Raw genomic sequence first — 18,575 nt, forward strand, 5'->3', positions numbered from 1 at the left:
ATATATATATATATACACACACACACATATACATATATACACACACATATATGTGTGTGTGTGTGTATTTCACTCACATATCTAATTTAGGAAACAAAAAAATCATAAAGGAAAAAAGAGAAAAGTAAACCAAAAAACAAAGTCTTAACTATAGAGAACAGACTGATGGCTACCAAGAGGGAGGTGAGGGGTTTGGGTTAAATAGTTGATGAAGATTAAGGAGCACATTTGAGTCACTATATTGCATACCTGAATCTAATATTATTCGGTATCTTAACAAACTGAAATTTAAATAAAAACTTTTAAAAAGGGAAATGTTAAAGGTAATCCTTTAAGTGGAAAAATAGAAATATTTAGACATAAGAAAATTATAAATAACAATATATAAAAAGTGACAACATCTACACAAAACATGGAGAAGGCTATAAAAAAAGGAATTTATATTTTTTCTTTTTCTTTTATTAAGAATGTGAGAACTTAAATGACCATCAATTTAATGTACACTGCTACTAACTTAATATGTTATATATGAACCACATTGCTGCCTATGATAGATACAAAAAATTTAAGGAAAAAAAAAACAACAAAGAACGCCAAACGTAACACTGTAGAAACCCGTCAATCACAAAGAGAGCAAAACAATAAAAAGGAAGAAAGAAGAACTTTAAAAACAACTAGAAAACCAGTAACAAAATGGGAATTAATTACATAAGTATCGATAATTGCTTTAAATGTAAATGGCCTTAATGCTCCAATAAAAATACATAGGATAACAAATGGATTAAAAAATAGCAGGAGCTATCTATATACTGCCTCAGAGAGACTCACTTTAGATCACTGTATGTGATCTAAAGACACATACAGACTGAAAGTGAAGGAGTGGAAAAACATTTACGATGCAAATAGACACAACAAAAAAACTGGGGTAGCAGTAATTAAAGGAAACTTTAAAACAAAGGCTGCCTTAGGTATTCTGTAGTCTCTCAAGATTTGTGTCCCTCTCTCCCCCAACTCTCTTTCCCTGTAAACAAACAAACAAACAATACAATACAATTCTGTATGCAGAATTATCAGCAAAATAAACACAATGGTGTTGACCTATATAAAAAAAAAAAAGTCTGCCCAAAGAGACAAAGAAGTGCATTACATTATGATAAAGGGATCAATCCAGTAAGGGGATATAACAATTGTAAATAACTATGCGTGCCACACTGGACCACCTAAACACATAAAGCACCTATTAATTGACATACTGAGAGAAGTAAATGGTAATACAAAAATAGTAGGGGACTTTAACATCCACTGACATCAATGGATAGATCATCCAGGCAGAAAATCAACAAGGAAATGGTGTCATTTGATGACACATTGGACCAGATTCATATATATATATATACATATATATATATGTGTGTGTGTGTGTGTGTGTGTGTGTGTATATATATATATATATATATATAAAACGTTCCACTCCCAAACAACAGAATACAGATTCTTTTCAATTGCACGTGGAACATTCTCCAGAATCGATTACATATTAGGCCACAAAACAGGTCAAGATTGAAATCATACCATGCATCCTTTCCAATAATAATAGTATAAAACTAGAAATATATCATAAGAGAACTGGGGAAAAAAACACAAGCACATGGAGAATAAACAGCATGATACTAAACAACCAACATGTCAGTGAACTAATTAAGGAAAAAATAAAAAATGCTGGAGACAAATTAAAATGAAAAAACAAACATCTATAATCTTTAGGACACAGCAAAAGCAGTTCTTGGAGGGAAATATATAGCAATAACAGGCCTATCTCAAGAAATAAGAAAAAGCTCAAATAAACAATGTAATTTCACACCTAATGAAACTAGAAAAAGAAAAACAAGGTCCAAGGTGAATAAAAGGAAGGAAATAACAAAGATCAGAGAAGAAATAAATAACATAGACATAAAAACATGGAAAATAATCAATGAAACCAAAAGATGGTTCTTTGAAAAGATAAGCACAATTGATAGACTCTTGACCACGCTCATCAAGTAAAAAAGAGAAAGGACTAAAGTAAATAAAATCAGAAATGAGATAGGAGAAGTAACAAGGGAAACCACAGAAATACAAAAGATTAAAAGAGAATACTAAGATAAATTCCAAAAAAATTGAACAAGCTACAAGAAATGGACAAATACAATATTCCAAAACTGAACCAAGAAGAAATAGAAAATCTGAGCAGATTGCAATTAATAAAATTGAATCATTAATCAAAAACTAACAAAACATGAAAACCCAGGACTGGATGAATTCACAGTTGAATTCTACCAATATTTAAAGAAGACTTGATACCTATTCTCTTCAAACGATTCCAAAAATAGTTCCAAATGCACTTTATAAAAGCAGCATTACCCTGATATCTAAACCAGACAAAAACACCACAAAACTATAGAAAACTACAGGTTAATATCCCTGATAAATATACATGCAAAATCCTCAACAAATATTAGCAAACTATATACAACAATATACTAAAAGGATGATTCAACATGATCAAGTGGGATTTTTTCCAGAGATGCATGTATGCTTCAACATTTGCAAATCAATCAATGTGACATACCATATCAACACAGTGAAGGATAAAAATCATATGATAATCTCAATAGATGGCAGAATTAGCATTTGACAAAGTATAGCATCCATTCATGATAAAAGGACAGAAGGAACATACCTCAACATAATAAAGGCCACGTATGAAAAACCTCCAGCTAATGATGAAAAATTGAGAGCTTTTCCTCTAAAATCATGAACAAGACAAGGATGTCTCTTCTCATCACTTTATTCTAAATAGCACTGGAAGTCATAGACACAGAAATCAGACAAGATAAAAAAAACAGGCATCTTTATTTGTAAACAAGAAGTTAAACCGCCAGTATTTGCAGACAATAGAATGCTATAGAAAATCCTAAAGATTACACACACACACACACACACACACACACACACACACACACACAAAACTACCAAAAGTAACATATGAATTCAGTACAGTTGCAGGATATAAAATTAATACCCAGAAATTGGTAGCATTTCTATACAATAACAATGAAGTAGCAGAAAGAGAAATTAAGAAAACAGCACTATTTACAATTACAACCAAAAGAATAAAATACCTAGGAATAGACTTAACCAAAGAGATGAAAGATGTGTATTCTTAAACCTATAAAACAGTGATTAAGGTAATTAGAGATGACACAAATGGAAAGATAGTCCATGCTCATGGATTGGAAAAATTAACTTTGTTAAAATCTCCATATTACCCAGAGCCATACAGCTTCAATATAATCACTATCAAACACCAACATCATTTTACACAAAACTAAAATTTGCATGAAACCAGAAAAGACCGTGAATAGCCAAAGCAATCTTGAGAAAGAAAAACAAACCTGGAGGTATCACAATTCCAGATTTCAAGATATACTCCTAAGCTGTAGTAACCAAAACAGTATTGGCAGAAAAATAGGCATATAAGTCAATAGAAGAGAGTAGAGAGTGCAGAAATAGATCCATCGTTATATGGTCAATAAATCTATGACAAAGGAGGCAAAAATATACAATGGGGAAAAGAGCCTCTTCAATAAACATGTTGTTGGAAAGTTAGACAGCTGCATGCAAAAAAAATGAAACTGGACCACCTTTTAACAGTATATACAAAAATAAACTCAAATTGGAGTAAGGGCTTAAGTGTGAGACATGAAACCATAAAAATTCTAGAAGAGAACACAGATAACAAGTTCTGTCACATTGGCCATAGCAATATTTTTTTCCTAGATATGTCTCTTAAGGCAAGGGAAACAAAAGCAAAAATAAATGTCATCAAAATAAAAAGCAAAAGCAACAAAACAAAAAGGCAACCTACTGAATGGGAGAAAATATTTGTGAATTCAGTAAGATGTTAAACTCCAAATGTATAAAGAGCTTACATAACAACACCAAATCGTCATCATCATCATCATCTTATCAACAAGTTTTCAGAGGACCAAAAAACACATGAAAAGATGGACATCACTAATCATTAGGGAAATTAAAATCAAAACCACAATGAGATATCATCCTACACCTGTTAGAATGGTTAAAATCAACAACACTAGAACTAAATGTTGGCAAGGATGTGGAAAAAGGGGAACTTCTGCACACTGTTGGTGGGAATGTAAACTGATGTAGCCACTATGGAAAATGGTATGGATATTCCTTAAAAAATAAAGAATAGAACTACTATATAATCCAGCAATTACACTTCTGGGTATTTATTTAAAAAAAACACTAACTCAAAAAGATATTTGCACCCTCATGTTTATTAAAGCAATATTTAAAAGAGCCAAGATATGGAAACAACCTCAAGTGTCCATCAATGGATGGACAGTGTGTATCTATGGATGAGTGCGATCATAATTTACTCCTTTTCACACTTGATTAATATTTTATAGTGTGAATGTACCAGGGTTTATCTCTTCACCTGTTGATGAACATTTGTACTATGTCCATTTTTTGCTATTTACAAATAAAGCTGCCAGGAATATTCATGTACATTTCTATGTATGGATATGTTTTGTTGACTGTCTAGATTTAAGAAAGTGATAGAAAAATTGTTAGTAATACAGATTAATCCTACAATGATTATCTAAAACCATTCTCTTGTGAATAGCACAAAACATTGAGAAACTCATGAAGTTCTTTTTATTTTTATAATCTTCAACCTCTGTACTATATGATTTAAGTACATACGTGAGCTAGTAATTTCTACTAGTAGGATATACAATACCAAGGGAATGACTTTGAAAATGTCCAGAGGCAAAACAATATAGTAGCAAACATATGCTAATGGTAGATAGGAGTTTTTACATGCATATGCGCCCTCTTTTAGAAAAGCTTAGATTGATTCCATTTCAGATTATTTGCTCAATCAATGCAGAGATCCTCAATATACATTTTGGGTTTTTTGTTTGTTTGTTTGTTTTAACATTTTTATTGATTATTGAGAGACAGAGAGAGACAGAGCACGAGCATGGGAGAAGCAGAGAGAGGGGGAGACACAGAATCTGAAGGAGGCTCCAGGCTCTGAGCTGTCAGCACAGAAGCAGAATGGAGCTAAAACCCACAAACTGCGAGATCATGACCTGAGCCAAAGTCAGACGCCCAAAGTACTGAGCCGCCCAGGTGCCCCACTCAGTGTACTTTTTAGAAGTCAAGATGACCATACCCTTGCAAACAGAGTCTCACTGTCTGACATAAAAGTTAATTATTTTGGTTCTCTCCTCAGAGTAATATGATGATTAGATGGATTTCTTGTTTTAGCCATTGACAAAAATTATTCAGGATGTTTGTTCAACATTTGTATAAGCTAGACAACCTGAAATACCTGTCTCTTGCATTTATTTAAAAAGAACAGTCTGATGGAAGAGTAAAAACATTCCCATAAGAAATTGCTGCTATAGTCAGTACCCATTGTATAGTAGTAGCAAGGAAAGGCAGAATCTGTTAATTTTGATAGACCACCTCAAGGAAGTCCCTTTTTGCACATTGCTATAATTGCCTTTCTCCATTAAAATCAAACCAGATCTTAGCATCCACGTGATAGGAATTACTAAAAGGTATTTTATTTGATATATTCTTCAACACAGCCCAAAAGAATGACAACCAGAATCTATGTGCGAGTGTGTGTATGTGTGTGTGTGTGTGTGTGTGTGTGTGTGTGTGTGTGTGTGTGTGAGTGTGTGTGTATGGTAGTTTTTGCAACTGGGATTATTTGTAATAATGTTTATCATAGTTTAGGGATTTTATGTCATCTGTTATGATGTCCCTTAAAAGCTTCAATTTAATGGGAATGAAGAGCAGTAAGGCATAGAAAAGACACTTTGTTCAAGTTTAGAGAACACAGGACCTGCTTGGATAAATCATACGTACTTTAGAATCCAGGAAATATTTATAGTGCATTGATAAGAAAAGGTTATTATCACACCGGGATAATAAATATAAAAAGGATATGAAATTATCAAAGCCAAAATTAACACTTATCTCTCCCATTATCCATATCAGATTATGCTTCAAATTTAATTTCTTGAAAGACCAAGCCTTAGAAGGAAACACCACCATGCAAAATTTAGATGGGACTTTTGAATTCACCAAGTACTTTTGTAAACACTGAGTTACCGAGCTTCCCAAATATTACCATCCTTATTACATGTGTAACAGTTAGTTTATAGAATCTTAGATAGTCTTCCCAAGGCCAGATAATCTAATTTTTCATAATATATCCAAAACTAGGATCCAAATATCCTGTGCACTTTCCACTATACAAGGCCGTATCTTCGATTTTTACACAAGCTTATATCACAGAGCACATGTTCAAAGCAACAATGAATAATCTTACTTCACATTTGTGTTAGACATATATGACAGACTATTGATTCCAAAAGTTTTGACAATAATTAAATGATCCCAAAGGTCCATAACATGTCATTTTGCTGATATATAAATTTGCATTATAGAAAGATCATTACACAGGTCACTTATTATAGTTATGCCCAACCTATTATCCAGTATCTACATGTCTGTGAGATTCTTTTAATATCCACCTTGTCTTAATGTAGGACCTAATTCCCATTAAAATTGTTTCTTCAGGAAAATGGTCCTCAAAGAAAACCATGTGCTAATTATTGTTATTAAATACAAGAAGTCCTAGTAAGTAATGGTTCTTAGAACATGAAAGTTTTGGATTAATTTAAGAATCGAATAGAGAATTTTTCTACATCTCAGAGTAATTATGGGAATGAATCCACCACATACTGTACAAGGAAAAATACTTTTGAAATTATCTACTGCCTCAACTATGGCAAAAATTGCATACTATAGAGAAAATGATATGCTACATTACGATTTATGAATTGGGGGAATTCCTTTGTCAGAAATGTCTAGATTGTGGTTTTTATAGCATTCTCTTATTAGTCTACTTTGCACGAAGAAAATACAATCAATACCAGAAAAAAAAGTTGCTTATATATTGATTATAAATTTACAATTAAAACAAAGTTTGTATCTATAATCACAAAAATGAATAATAAAAATGCTGCAGTATTGCCTAGAATCATTTAAATACTTTGAGCAAACTCCAAGAATATAAAAGATATGTTTAGACAGTTTTGCCTGCATCCAATTTTTCTTAGAATAGACAATCATCTCTGATTGTCTCAAATTTTCTCTATGCAATCTTAGTAGGAGTGGTTACCTTACTGTATGCTTTCTCATAAATAAAATTTAACATACTTTTGGTTAATGTTAACTTCAAAGGCAAGTCCAAGTTAGCAGTAACTAATACTCTCAAGAAAGAAAAATAAAGGACAGTTCTTTCCATTTGATTCCTCCCTGTTAGTTCCTGGAAATGAGGCAGTAAAAATAAGCAGCTCTAAAAACTGATTAACTTTTTTACTCTTTAATTTTTGATAATATCTTAATTTTGAAATTTCCCAGAAGCCCTTGTGATTATTTAAATTTTTTTCTAATGTACAGTGATAAGATGATTGGAAGAAAAGTTGAAAATGGGTCACTTCTGAGTATCCCTTTGGATATTAAACAGTTCTTTTCTGTTTCCCAGTGATAATCAGGAGCCATTTACTCAATTCCCATTCTCTGTCATTCTCAGGTAAGCCTCTGAACATCCCTTGCAAAGCATTTTTTGGATTCAGTGGAGAGTCTGGACCAATGATCTACTGGATGAAAGGGGAGAAGTTTATTGAAGAACTGGCAGGTCACATTAGAGAAGGTGAAATAAGGTACAGTACTTGAATTGCTTATTTTTTCTTGGCTTTTGGGGAAGTTAAGCAATGGTATATCTTAGAAGAACTTCTGCTTGGGATTTTAATTGCAACTCTCAATCATTCCATTTTCTAAAAGCTGACCTGGTAGAGATAGTGAGACGGATTGCCTTAAGAAATGAAAATGTGTAAGCTTTCAATATAAGGAAGTTTTTGAAGTTCTAAGAATATACCATGGATTGTAACGACCCCCTCAAAGCTGCTTAAGCAAGTTCTTTTGAATTTCCCTAACTTAGGCCATTGGTACTCCATCAAGCCATACCAAATATCCAAAATTTGTAGGTGACTCCTAAGACCACTGGGCAAATGCTCATTTATTTACTCCCTAGGAACAGACAACTTTCATAAGTCATAAGTGTAAAGCTGCAGTGACAGTAGTAAGATACTACTACTCACCAAAGTAACTGTGTTGACTTTTGTTGAATAGTGTTTATTTTCTCCAGTACCCACTACTCATCCTAAAAGTGATTTTTCAGGTTTGCACCTCCTTAGACAGATATCTCCTGTGATAGAACCTGTTACAGATACCTCCCTGGTACATAGATGTCTATTCTATTGGTTTTGTAATCCTATTTAATATAATGTCATTTGTATGAAGAGGGAATAGGTAATTTTTTCTGTTATTGATAGCTCTCTCATACATAGATATATATTTTCTTTTGGTTTTCTAATCCTATTTGATATGATGTCTTTTGTATGAATGAAGGATAGGTAATTTTTCTCATTCAGTCTATGGGGTTGTCCTTTGATTTCAGAAATGGTGATATATAGCATACATTTTTCATCCCAGTAGGAGTTGGGACCCTTCCCCCTCTACTCCCATTAAGAATCTTGTAGTAGAAGCCAATCCAACATTTCAGTACAGTGCATTCTTTCAATTTTTTTGTTGAATATGTAGCAGTGTGAAAAAGTACATTTTATATTATTTTCTATGATTAAATATAATTTATTATAACTACTATCATAGTTTCTTTTTATGTGTCCACCCAATAGCTCCATTCTGGAGGATCATAACTTTGAGGGTCTATGAACCCCATGAGAGCCTATGCAAAATATTTATTAAATGAGAATATTTCTAGGAAAAAAGTACAAGAAAGGTTCTGAATTAGCTATCTGTCATCGAAGAAGTGCAAATTAAAACCCCTTGATAACACTTTATACTCACTAGGCTAACTATAATTGAAAAGATTATAATAAGTGTTGCCTAGGATGTGGAGATATTGGAATCCTCATACACTACTGGTGGGAGTGTAAAATGGCACAGCCATTTTGGATAACACTCTGGCAGTTCCTCAAATCATTAAACATAATTATTAGCAAGTCCCCTTCTCAGTATATAATGAAGAAAAATCAAAACATACATCTACACAAAAACCTGCATACAACTGTTCACTAAAGCATTATTCATAATACACAAAAGGTGAAAACAACCTAAATTTCTATCAACTGATAAATGGATAAATAAAATGTGGTAGGTTCATACAATGAAATATTATTCAGCCACTAAAAGGAATGAATAAAGTGCTGATATACACTGCAACATGGATGAACCTTGAAAACATACTCAGTGAAAGAAGACAATGGAAACAAAAAACCTACAATATGATATGTCTTTGTAAGCATATCTATAAAGCCAGAAAGTAGATTAGTGGTTGCTTAGGGCTGGAAGGCTGGAGGTATAAGGTTAAATACCTAAAGTGTATGGGTGATATACTTTTAGTGAGATGGATACAATTTAACATAAAATGCACTATTTTAAAGTGTATAATTTAGTGACATTTGGTACATTCACAATCGTGTGCAACCATAACCACTACCTAGTTCCTGAAAATTTTCATTATTCCAAAGCAAAACCCTGTATCCATTAAAGAGTCTGAAGCTTCTTTTTGAGGTGATGAAAATGTTACAAAATTGGCAGTGGCAAAGGTTACATATATCTGTGAATATACTAAAAGCAGTTAATTGTACATTTTAAATGGATGAATCGTATGGTATGTAAATTATATCTCAATAAAGCTATTTTTAAAAACTTGCAATTGATTACCTAGCACATAACAGATGTTCAGGAAAAAAATCAATGCACTACTTAATTTTATTAATGTTTATTTATTTTTGAGAGAGAGAGAGACATAGAGACAGACCATGAGTGCGGGAAGGGCAGAGAGAGAGGGAGACAGAAATTGAATCAGGCTCCAAGCTCTGAGCTATCAGCACAGAGCCCAACACAGGACTCGAACTCACAAACCGTGAGATCATGACCTGAGCCACAGTCCAACACTTAACTGACTGAACCACCCAGGTGTCCCTCAATATACTACTTATAAATAATTCTTTTTTAAATCTTATTTATTTTTATGTTCTCAAATTGGTTTCCATGTAACACCCAGTGCTCTTCCCCACAAGTGCCCCCCTCAATGGCCATCACCCCTTACCCCATCCCCTTTCCCCTTCAGTCCTCAATTCATTTTCAATATTCAATAGTCTCTCATGATTTTTGTCCCTCGCTCTCCCCAACTCTCTTTCCCCCTTCCCCTCCCCATGGTCCTCCATTAGGTTTCTCCTGTTAGACTTATGAGTGCAAACATATGGTATCTGTCCTTCCCTGCCTGATTTGTTTCGCTTAGCATGACACCCTTGAGGTCATTCCACTTTGCTACAAATGGCCATATTTCATTCTTTCTCATTGCCATGTAGTACTCCATTGTATATATATATACCACATCTTCTTGATCCGTTCATCAGGTGATGGACATTTAGGCTCTTTCTTAACTATTAATTTCCATTTAGGGTTTATGTTTCCTAATTACTAACAGTTTGTTAGCCAATTTTGAGTTAAGGTTTATGAAACTAATGCAACTGAATTTCTGTTAAATTATTTTAGAAGATACATGTTTAGAATTTTTCTCAATATATTTGCCTGTAAAAGATTTTAAGGGTTATCCTTAATTTTAAAAAAAAGAACTGATCCACAAAGGACAAGTCATAGGTACAATGGTACATATTAGCAAAATTTCCACTACCAAAAATCTCAGAGCTATATTTTATGATCAGGGTAGTAATTATATGAACTGAAGATAATTATCTATCTTTTCTTCTGCATGACCAACTGGATTTTTCTAATTTAATATATTTAATTAGACACAATAAACAGCACACAACTTAAAATATATAATCTGTAAGGGCTGATTGATTGATATATGTATACATCTATGAAATTATCACCATAGTCATGATAATGAACATATAAATAGCCCACAAGCTTCTCTTTTGTAATCCCTACCTCCTGCCCTACTTTTACAACACTGTTCTTTCACTATAAATCAGTCTGCATTTTCCAGAGCTTTATGTAAATGAAATACAGCAGTATATACTTTTTTTGGTTTGGATTATTTCAGTTAACACAATTATTTTGAGATTCATCCATCTGTTAATAGCATCTGTAGCAATAGTTTATTCTTTTTTACTTCCAGGTAGTATTCCATTATATGGATGTAAACTGTCTGGTTACTTGTTGATGGATATTTGGATTGTTTCCAGTTTGGGGTCTATTATATATAGAACCACTAATGAATATTCATGTATGCATCTTTGCATGCCATATATTTCCTATTTTTAAAATAAATACTGGGACATGGAGTGGCTGAACTATATACTGGGTGTGCATTTGATTTTATTAGTTCATTTTCAGCTCTGTTTTGAAAACTTTTATAATAATTATAGATTTACAGAAAAATTGTAAAGATAAAGTCTTAGTCTACCTGGGCTACTATAACAAAAATTCCATAGACTGAGTTGTTAAGCAACAAATACTTATTTCTCATGGTTCTTTAGACCAGAAAGTTCAAGATCAAGGCACTAGCAAATTTAATCCCTGAAGGGAGTTTACTTCCTCATTCACAAATGGTTGTCTCACTACACCCTCACCTGTCTTCATATGGTGGAAAAGAGAAAACTCTCTAGAGTCTTTTTTGTATGGGCACTAATCGAATCCTTTAGGGCTTCTGTCTCATGACCTAATCATCTTCCCCAATTCCAAGCCCCAATACTATCACATTAAAAGTTAGAATTTAAATATATGAATGTTTGTTTGGGGAGGTATAAATATTGAGTCCATGAAGCACCTGCGTGGCTCAGTTAGTTAAGTGTCTGACTTTGGCTCAGGCCATGATCTCATGGTTTGTGGGTTTGAGCCCTGTGTCGGCCTCTGTGCTGAACACTTGCTCAGAGCATGGAGCCTGCTTCAGGTTCTGTGTCTCCTCTCTCTGCCCCTCTCCCGCTCATGCTCTGTCTCTCAAAAGAAATAAATGTAAAAAAAAATTTAAACAGTGAGTCCATAGCAGATAGTACAAAGATTTTCTACATACCTTATGCCCAGTTTTCCCTGTTAGCTAATACCTTAAGTTACTATGGTACATTTATAACAATTAACGAACCAAAATTGATATATTATCATTAACTGAAATCCATATTTTATTCAAACTTCATTAGTTTTTACCTATTCTTTTTTTTCCTCCAGGGTCATTTAACTTTTTAAGAATCTGCCATGTGGTTATATCATTTTACAAAATAAAAGTTAGGCACTGCTGCTGCTCTCTATCAGCAAATGATTAAAATAGTGAGAGACAAAGCATACATATATGAAACATTTCAATCTAGTCCAAGCCACTTTATTAGCTGCAAATGAACCAACCATATAGCGCTATAAGAGGTTAACCTTTCAGGACTTGTAATTTGCTCTTGTTACATCTTCTTCCACTCTGCCCAACCTTCACTATAAAAAAGGGTGCATACATATATTTGCAGTGGAGGAAAGTAACATAAGACTTGTTCTGAAAATTTTACAAAGCCTTACTGGTAACTAGAAACACCTTCAGAGAAGTGCAAAAAAGAAGCATTGTTTCCTAGCCAAGATAAATATGCAGTCAGACATTTTTTAATATTGATTATGTAATCATGATCTATTTGAGAGTTTGTGTGGTGCAGGAATTCCTTTAGGATATACTAACACAGGAGTTAATTACTAGATTCTGTCTTCTAGCTTCCAAAGCCAATGTCCTTGAATGAAAGCATAGAAGACTTTTATATAGTATGGCAGATGGAACAAATCTGGTAGTTTCATTAAAAAATGCTAATCATGCCATTAGTTCAACTAAGAGAGGATCTGCATTCTTTCATAGCTCACACATTTTCTCCAAAGAGAACAGTTCTGATAGTAGAATGCTGAAGTTAAGTTGAGATTTCCTCATAAAGCATTTCTGAAAAAAAAATTTCTTTCTGGATGCATGGCTCTCCCTCAGTACTTCCTCAGGGTACTGTATTTGCTTCATATTCTAATTGAATCATAGCTCTTATTTTGTGCATGCATATCAGAAGTGCACTGACCTGTAGATTTAAGAAATGAGGATTAAATATATTGCTCTCATGCAGTTGACTTATGGACAGCCTACCACAGAGGTACTGTATCTGGCAGGAGGACTGGCCACACTACCTAATTCTCAACTTCCTGGGCAGCAGCTTGATCATAGAAGTAGGTGTTGCAACTTTTTCTCTCTTAGTACTTCTCTTGAGGAATAGGGAGCTTTGAAAAAAAAAATCTACCTAGGGATAAAGCTTGAATATTCACCAAAAGTTTGATGAAATAATGTCCTCAGACTGCAGTAAGTGCACAGTTTTCCTGCAGCTTGACTAGCATATTAGATCAAATCCTGAGGAGGATTTTGGAATTATCATTTATTTGCTATTTGGGTTACTTGACCACAGTGGCTCCTTGCACCTCCTGACTTGCAACCTATTGCCAAAGCACTCAGTCTCTAATCTGGGCATACAGATTCTTCTTTAGCAGAATTTGGAATAGCCTTCCCAATTCTCTGATGTTGATAAGAGACTGAGCTATAAGAAAATCTGAACCCAAATATAATATTCTTTCACAACTGCCATCCTATCCCTTAAACTGTATCCCACATTTTCCAGTGACCCCAGAAGGTGTCATCTGTAGGAATGTTGAAGGAATTTGGTATGTGCAGTAGTATAAGCTGCATTTGTGCAAGTTTGGTTATTTTTAATTAAAAAGTTTATTTATTATTGAGACTGAGAGAAATAGACATGAGTGGGAGAGAGTCAGAGAGAGAGGGAAACACAGAATCTGAAGCAGGCTCCAGGCTATGAACTGTCAGCACAGAGCTCAATGCGGGGCTCAAACCCATGAACTGTGAGATTGTGAACTGAGCCAAAGTCGGCCGCTGAACCGACTGAGCCACCCAGGTGCCCCTTATCTACCATTTTAAAGTCATTGCAACAAGCTGCTTCCTATAAGCCCTACCATGTCTATTTAGAGAAGTCAAATAATTACTGGAAGGAGGCCCAGTGAAAACTGTCATTAGGAAAGTACATCCTAATATTCTTCTCTCTGTTAAAACTTACTGGGAAGAGTATTAAAAGTGGCATAAGAGAGTTCATGAAAAAGAGTGGTAGTCTTTGGGTCTGAGCATTCTAAAAAGGCCAATCCAGCTCCATGCCTTTATAGAAGTGCCTTTTAATTAATCCTACCAGAGGCTTGAGAATTATAAAAACTAAAATAATTTGCTAGTGAGGTATGTATTCCACTGTGCTAAAAAAAATCAGAGAAATTGAACTCCTATTAGACAACAATATTCTCAAAGCTTGCCTGCAGATTTGTGTTGTAGCTGATTGTCATAGGAGATTGCATGAATTTCAGTGCAATTGCTTTGCCCCAATGGAGAATATTTTTCATTATAATTCTCACTTTACAAATCTTCCTATCAATATTTAATGTTTTTTACCCCTTAGGCAATACCATCAAACAGTTTACCAAATCTTTACAATTCATGAGTTGAAAAACATTCAATTTATCTTAAGGTTTTTCAAACAAGCTTCTTAAAATACTATTTACTTTCAATTCCTGAAAGACTATAAGTTGAATATTGGCTTTGTTTTTGGTTTTGGTTTCCTCACTCCTACTTCCACTACTTTCTGGCCTTCTGTTCCCATTTCCTTACCGTAACATCCTCTCCTTGAATGAGTAAGATGCTCTTAACAAAAAGTGGAATGTGACATAGCTATGAAAAGATTTTATTCTTGAAATACACTGAGTCTATATTAAAGACCCAAAATAACCTTTTCATAATTAATCAATTAAAAAATATAGAGCTGTGAATATGTAGTTTGCTCCCAAAATATAGAGGAAAGTATTCAAGTCCCAGATAGCCCAAGGCAAAATGATGTGCTCTGTTTTGACAACTTCCCACTATATTTTTTCAGTACCTTGAAACACCCCACTCGTTGGCCTTCCTCAAATTGAGCTATAAGACATGTGCACGCTCGCGCGCGCACACACACACACAAACACACACACACACACACACAATCTCTTTTCCCCCATTCTCAGCTAATCTCACTGGAAGAAGGAATACTGATCAATCACTTTGCCTTTGATCTAAATAAGTTTCAAATCTTATGATTTGTATGTGAATGTAGATTTTTGTCAGTCATGAGGAGGCTTCAGTGGAAAAGTAAACTTTATAAGCAGGGTAGTTTTTACCTAGGGCCAATCTTAATTGCCACTTATCTGAAGGATACATTTTAGAAGAGTGATGAATACTATTCACAGTTCTAGTTACACAGTGGATCTTAGCCTTGACCTGTGCATAAAATATTTAAAGCCTAAGTAAGTTATATTTCTTAAATCTCTTCATTTACTGAGCAGACTCTACATGCCCAGTCTCAATATAATGTCTTATATTAATATGCTGCTCTCAATAAGAACCTATAATTGGTAAAAAAAAACCCAATAATAGTAATAATAATAATTCCTCTTCATGTTTTTATAAGACACAGTAGATTACAAAAGCATTTTGGAATCCAAAATCACATTGGAATTTTCATGATAACCATCTTAGATAAATAGTTATCAGTTTATTTTACAGAATTAAAAAAAATGGTTTAGAGACTGAGGAAAAGCTGTCCATTTACATTACCAGTTGAGGTAGACCAAATTCATCAAAATACAACTAGCAAGAGCCCTTAGTTGCCCAGGATGTTGTTGTGTTTTGTTTTTTTTTTTGTAGTGCACATTTCGAATGTACAGTCAAAATTTTCCTGGGACTGAAAAAGTAAAAATCAATTTAGGCTGAGAATAAGCAGCCCTGCTATTAATCACCCTGGGAGAACAGACAGACAAAGCCAGCTGCAAAGTTAACATAAAACACTGTTTTTCCCAAGGTCATGCAGCAGTTGCAAAATGCCATAACGACCCCCACCTGCTTTGAATGGCTACTGATTTCTTATCAGTGATGCCCCAGACCTACTTTGTTATTTTCATATATTACTGGGCATACCCAATTCCTAAGCCTTGCCTCATGACAGTTGTCAACCCTTAGTCAATCCTCCCTTCTCCCAATCCTACCTTAAAAATCCCAAACAATCCAGAATTTATCAGGGCTTCCCTAGACTCTACTCAGAATCTTCAGTGAAAATCCAAACATTACAAAAGATGCTTTCTTCCTACCTTCAGTCAATGAACGACCCGCAGTTATTCTGGAGTGTCCTTCTGGAGTGTCCCACCCTCAGTGCATTCAGTCAATAAATCTGATTTTTTTTTCAGATTATAGGCTTGATTCTGGTCTCTGACTGATAATGCTTTAATAGGCCCTAAAATGGCATTGAAAGAGGGCACCTGGATGGCTCAGTCGGTTAATCATCCAACTCTTGATTTTGGCTCTGTTTACCATCTCACAGTTCTTGAGTTTGAGCCCTGCATCAGGCTTCTTGTGGACAGTGCAGAGCCTGCTTGGGATTATCCCTCTCTCCCTTTCTCTCTCTCTCTCTCTCTCTCTCTCTCTCTCTCTCTCTCTCTCTCTCTCTCACCTTTCCCATGCACTCTCTATCTCAAAATAAACTTTTAAAAAAATAACACTAAATGAAAGATTTTGTTTGAGTTTTTTTAATTTTTTACTGTTTTTGAGAGACAGAGACAGAACATGAGTGGGGGAGGAATAGAGAGAGAGAAGGAGACACAGAATCCAAAGCAGGCTCCTGGCTCCAAGTTGTCAGCACAGAGCCCGACGCGAGGCCCAAACCCAGGAGCCGTGAGATTGTGACCTTAGTTGAAATCAAGAATCTAACACTTAGCCAACTGAGCCACCCAGGCACCCCTAAGAGTTTTTTAAACATACTCCTTTTCTTGATATCTCCAATCTTCATTTCTGGACAATGATTACACATAGTCATAATAGTAAAGTAGAGACTGTGCAAGATACCTATACACCACAGGAGGGCTCACTTAGGATGAACGGAAATTGGAATTAGATATTTTCATTTATTTTATTTTGGGGGAATCCAATCTCTTTCCTTTACTTCATGCTAAATTTAAATAATCCCAGTTTTGTTCAGGTATACATATAAAAAACTGTGCATATTTAAGAAGTTATACAACATAAGGTTTGGTATATGTATACATTGTGAATGAAGCTAAATCACAATTAAGCTAATTAACTTACCTGCCATCATACATAGTTACCATGTCTTTTGTGTGTATGGTGAAAACATTTGAGATTTAGTCTCCTAGCAAACATCAAGTATACTTATTACTAAATATAGTCATCATGCTTCACATTGGGTCTCTAGAACTTACTCATTTTATAACTGAATGACCAGCATCTCCCCATTTCTTCCACCCTCCACCTCTTGGTAGACCACCATTCTACTCTGTTACTATGAGTTTGGCCCTTTAGATTTCTCACAGAAATTATATCATATCATACAGTATAATTCATTCTTTTACTTATTTCACTTAGCAAAGTATTTCTCAGGTCGCTTTATGTTGTAAATGGCAAGGTTCACTTCTTATTTATTTATTTATTTATTTATTTATTTATTTATTTATTGTTTTGAGAGAGAGAGAGAGAGAGAGAGAGACAGAGACAGAGATCATGTGCACATGTGTGGGAGGGGCAGAGAAAGAGAATCCCAAGCAGGAACCACAACACTGTCGGCATGGAGCTTGATTGGGGGCTCAACCTCAGCAACAGTGAAATCATGACCTGAGCCAAGTCAAATGCTTAACTGACTGAGCCACCCAGGTGCTCCAAGGTTTGCTTCTTTTTATAAAGACTGAATAACATTCTATTGTATGTATAAACCACTTTTTGACCATTCATCCACTGATGGGCACTGGTTGTTTTCATATTTAGGCTATTATGAATAACACTGAAATGAACATGAGAGTGAAAATACATATTTGAGATCCTGATTTCATTTACTTTACATATATACGCAGAAGTAGGATTGCTGGATCTTATGGTAGTTCAATTTTTTAATGTTTATTTATTTTTGAGGGAGAGAGAGAGAGTATGAGCAGGAGAGAGGCAGAGAGAAAGAGAGAGAGAGGGAGACAAAGAATATGAGCCAGGCTCTAGGCTCTGATCTGTCATCACAGAGCCTGACATGAGGCTCAAACCCACCAACCACGAGGTCATGAACTGAGCCAAAGTCGGACATTTAACCAACTGAGCCACCAAGGCATCCCTATTTTTAATTTTTTGAGGAATCTCTGGATTGTTCTCCATAATTGTTGCACTAATTAATATTCCAACTCACAGTGTACAGAGTTCACTTTTATCCACATCATGGCCAACAATTTTCATCTTTTGTGTTTCTGATAACATCCATTCTAACAGGTGAGAGATGATAACTCATTGT

The 18,575-nt window shown here is 34.6% G+C and overlaps 1 protein-coding gene across 1 annotated transcript in view; it reads left to right on the top strand.

Annotated features, from left to right (window-relative positions):
• The window catches only part of IL1RAPL2 (interleukin 1 receptor accessory protein like 2), a 529,352-nt gene that overhangs the window by 468,715 nt on the left and 42,062 nt on the right, over positions 1-18,575 (top strand). The window contains exon 5 of the mRNA XM_029929680.1: positions 7,688-7,817. Within this exon, the coding sequence (XP_029785540.1) occupies positions 7,688-7,817 (130 nt within the window). The remainder of the gene's footprint in view (positions 1-7,687; positions 7,818-18,575) is intronic.

This window comes from Suricata suricatta, chromosome X (genome assembly GCF_006229205.1).
Source record: "Suricata suricatta isolate VVHF042 chromosome X, meerkat_22Aug2017_6uvM2_HiC, whole genome shotgun sequence".
In the NCBI taxonomy this organism is placed as follows: Eukaryota; Metazoa; Chordata; class Mammalia; order Carnivora; family Herpestidae; genus Suricata; species Suricata suricatta.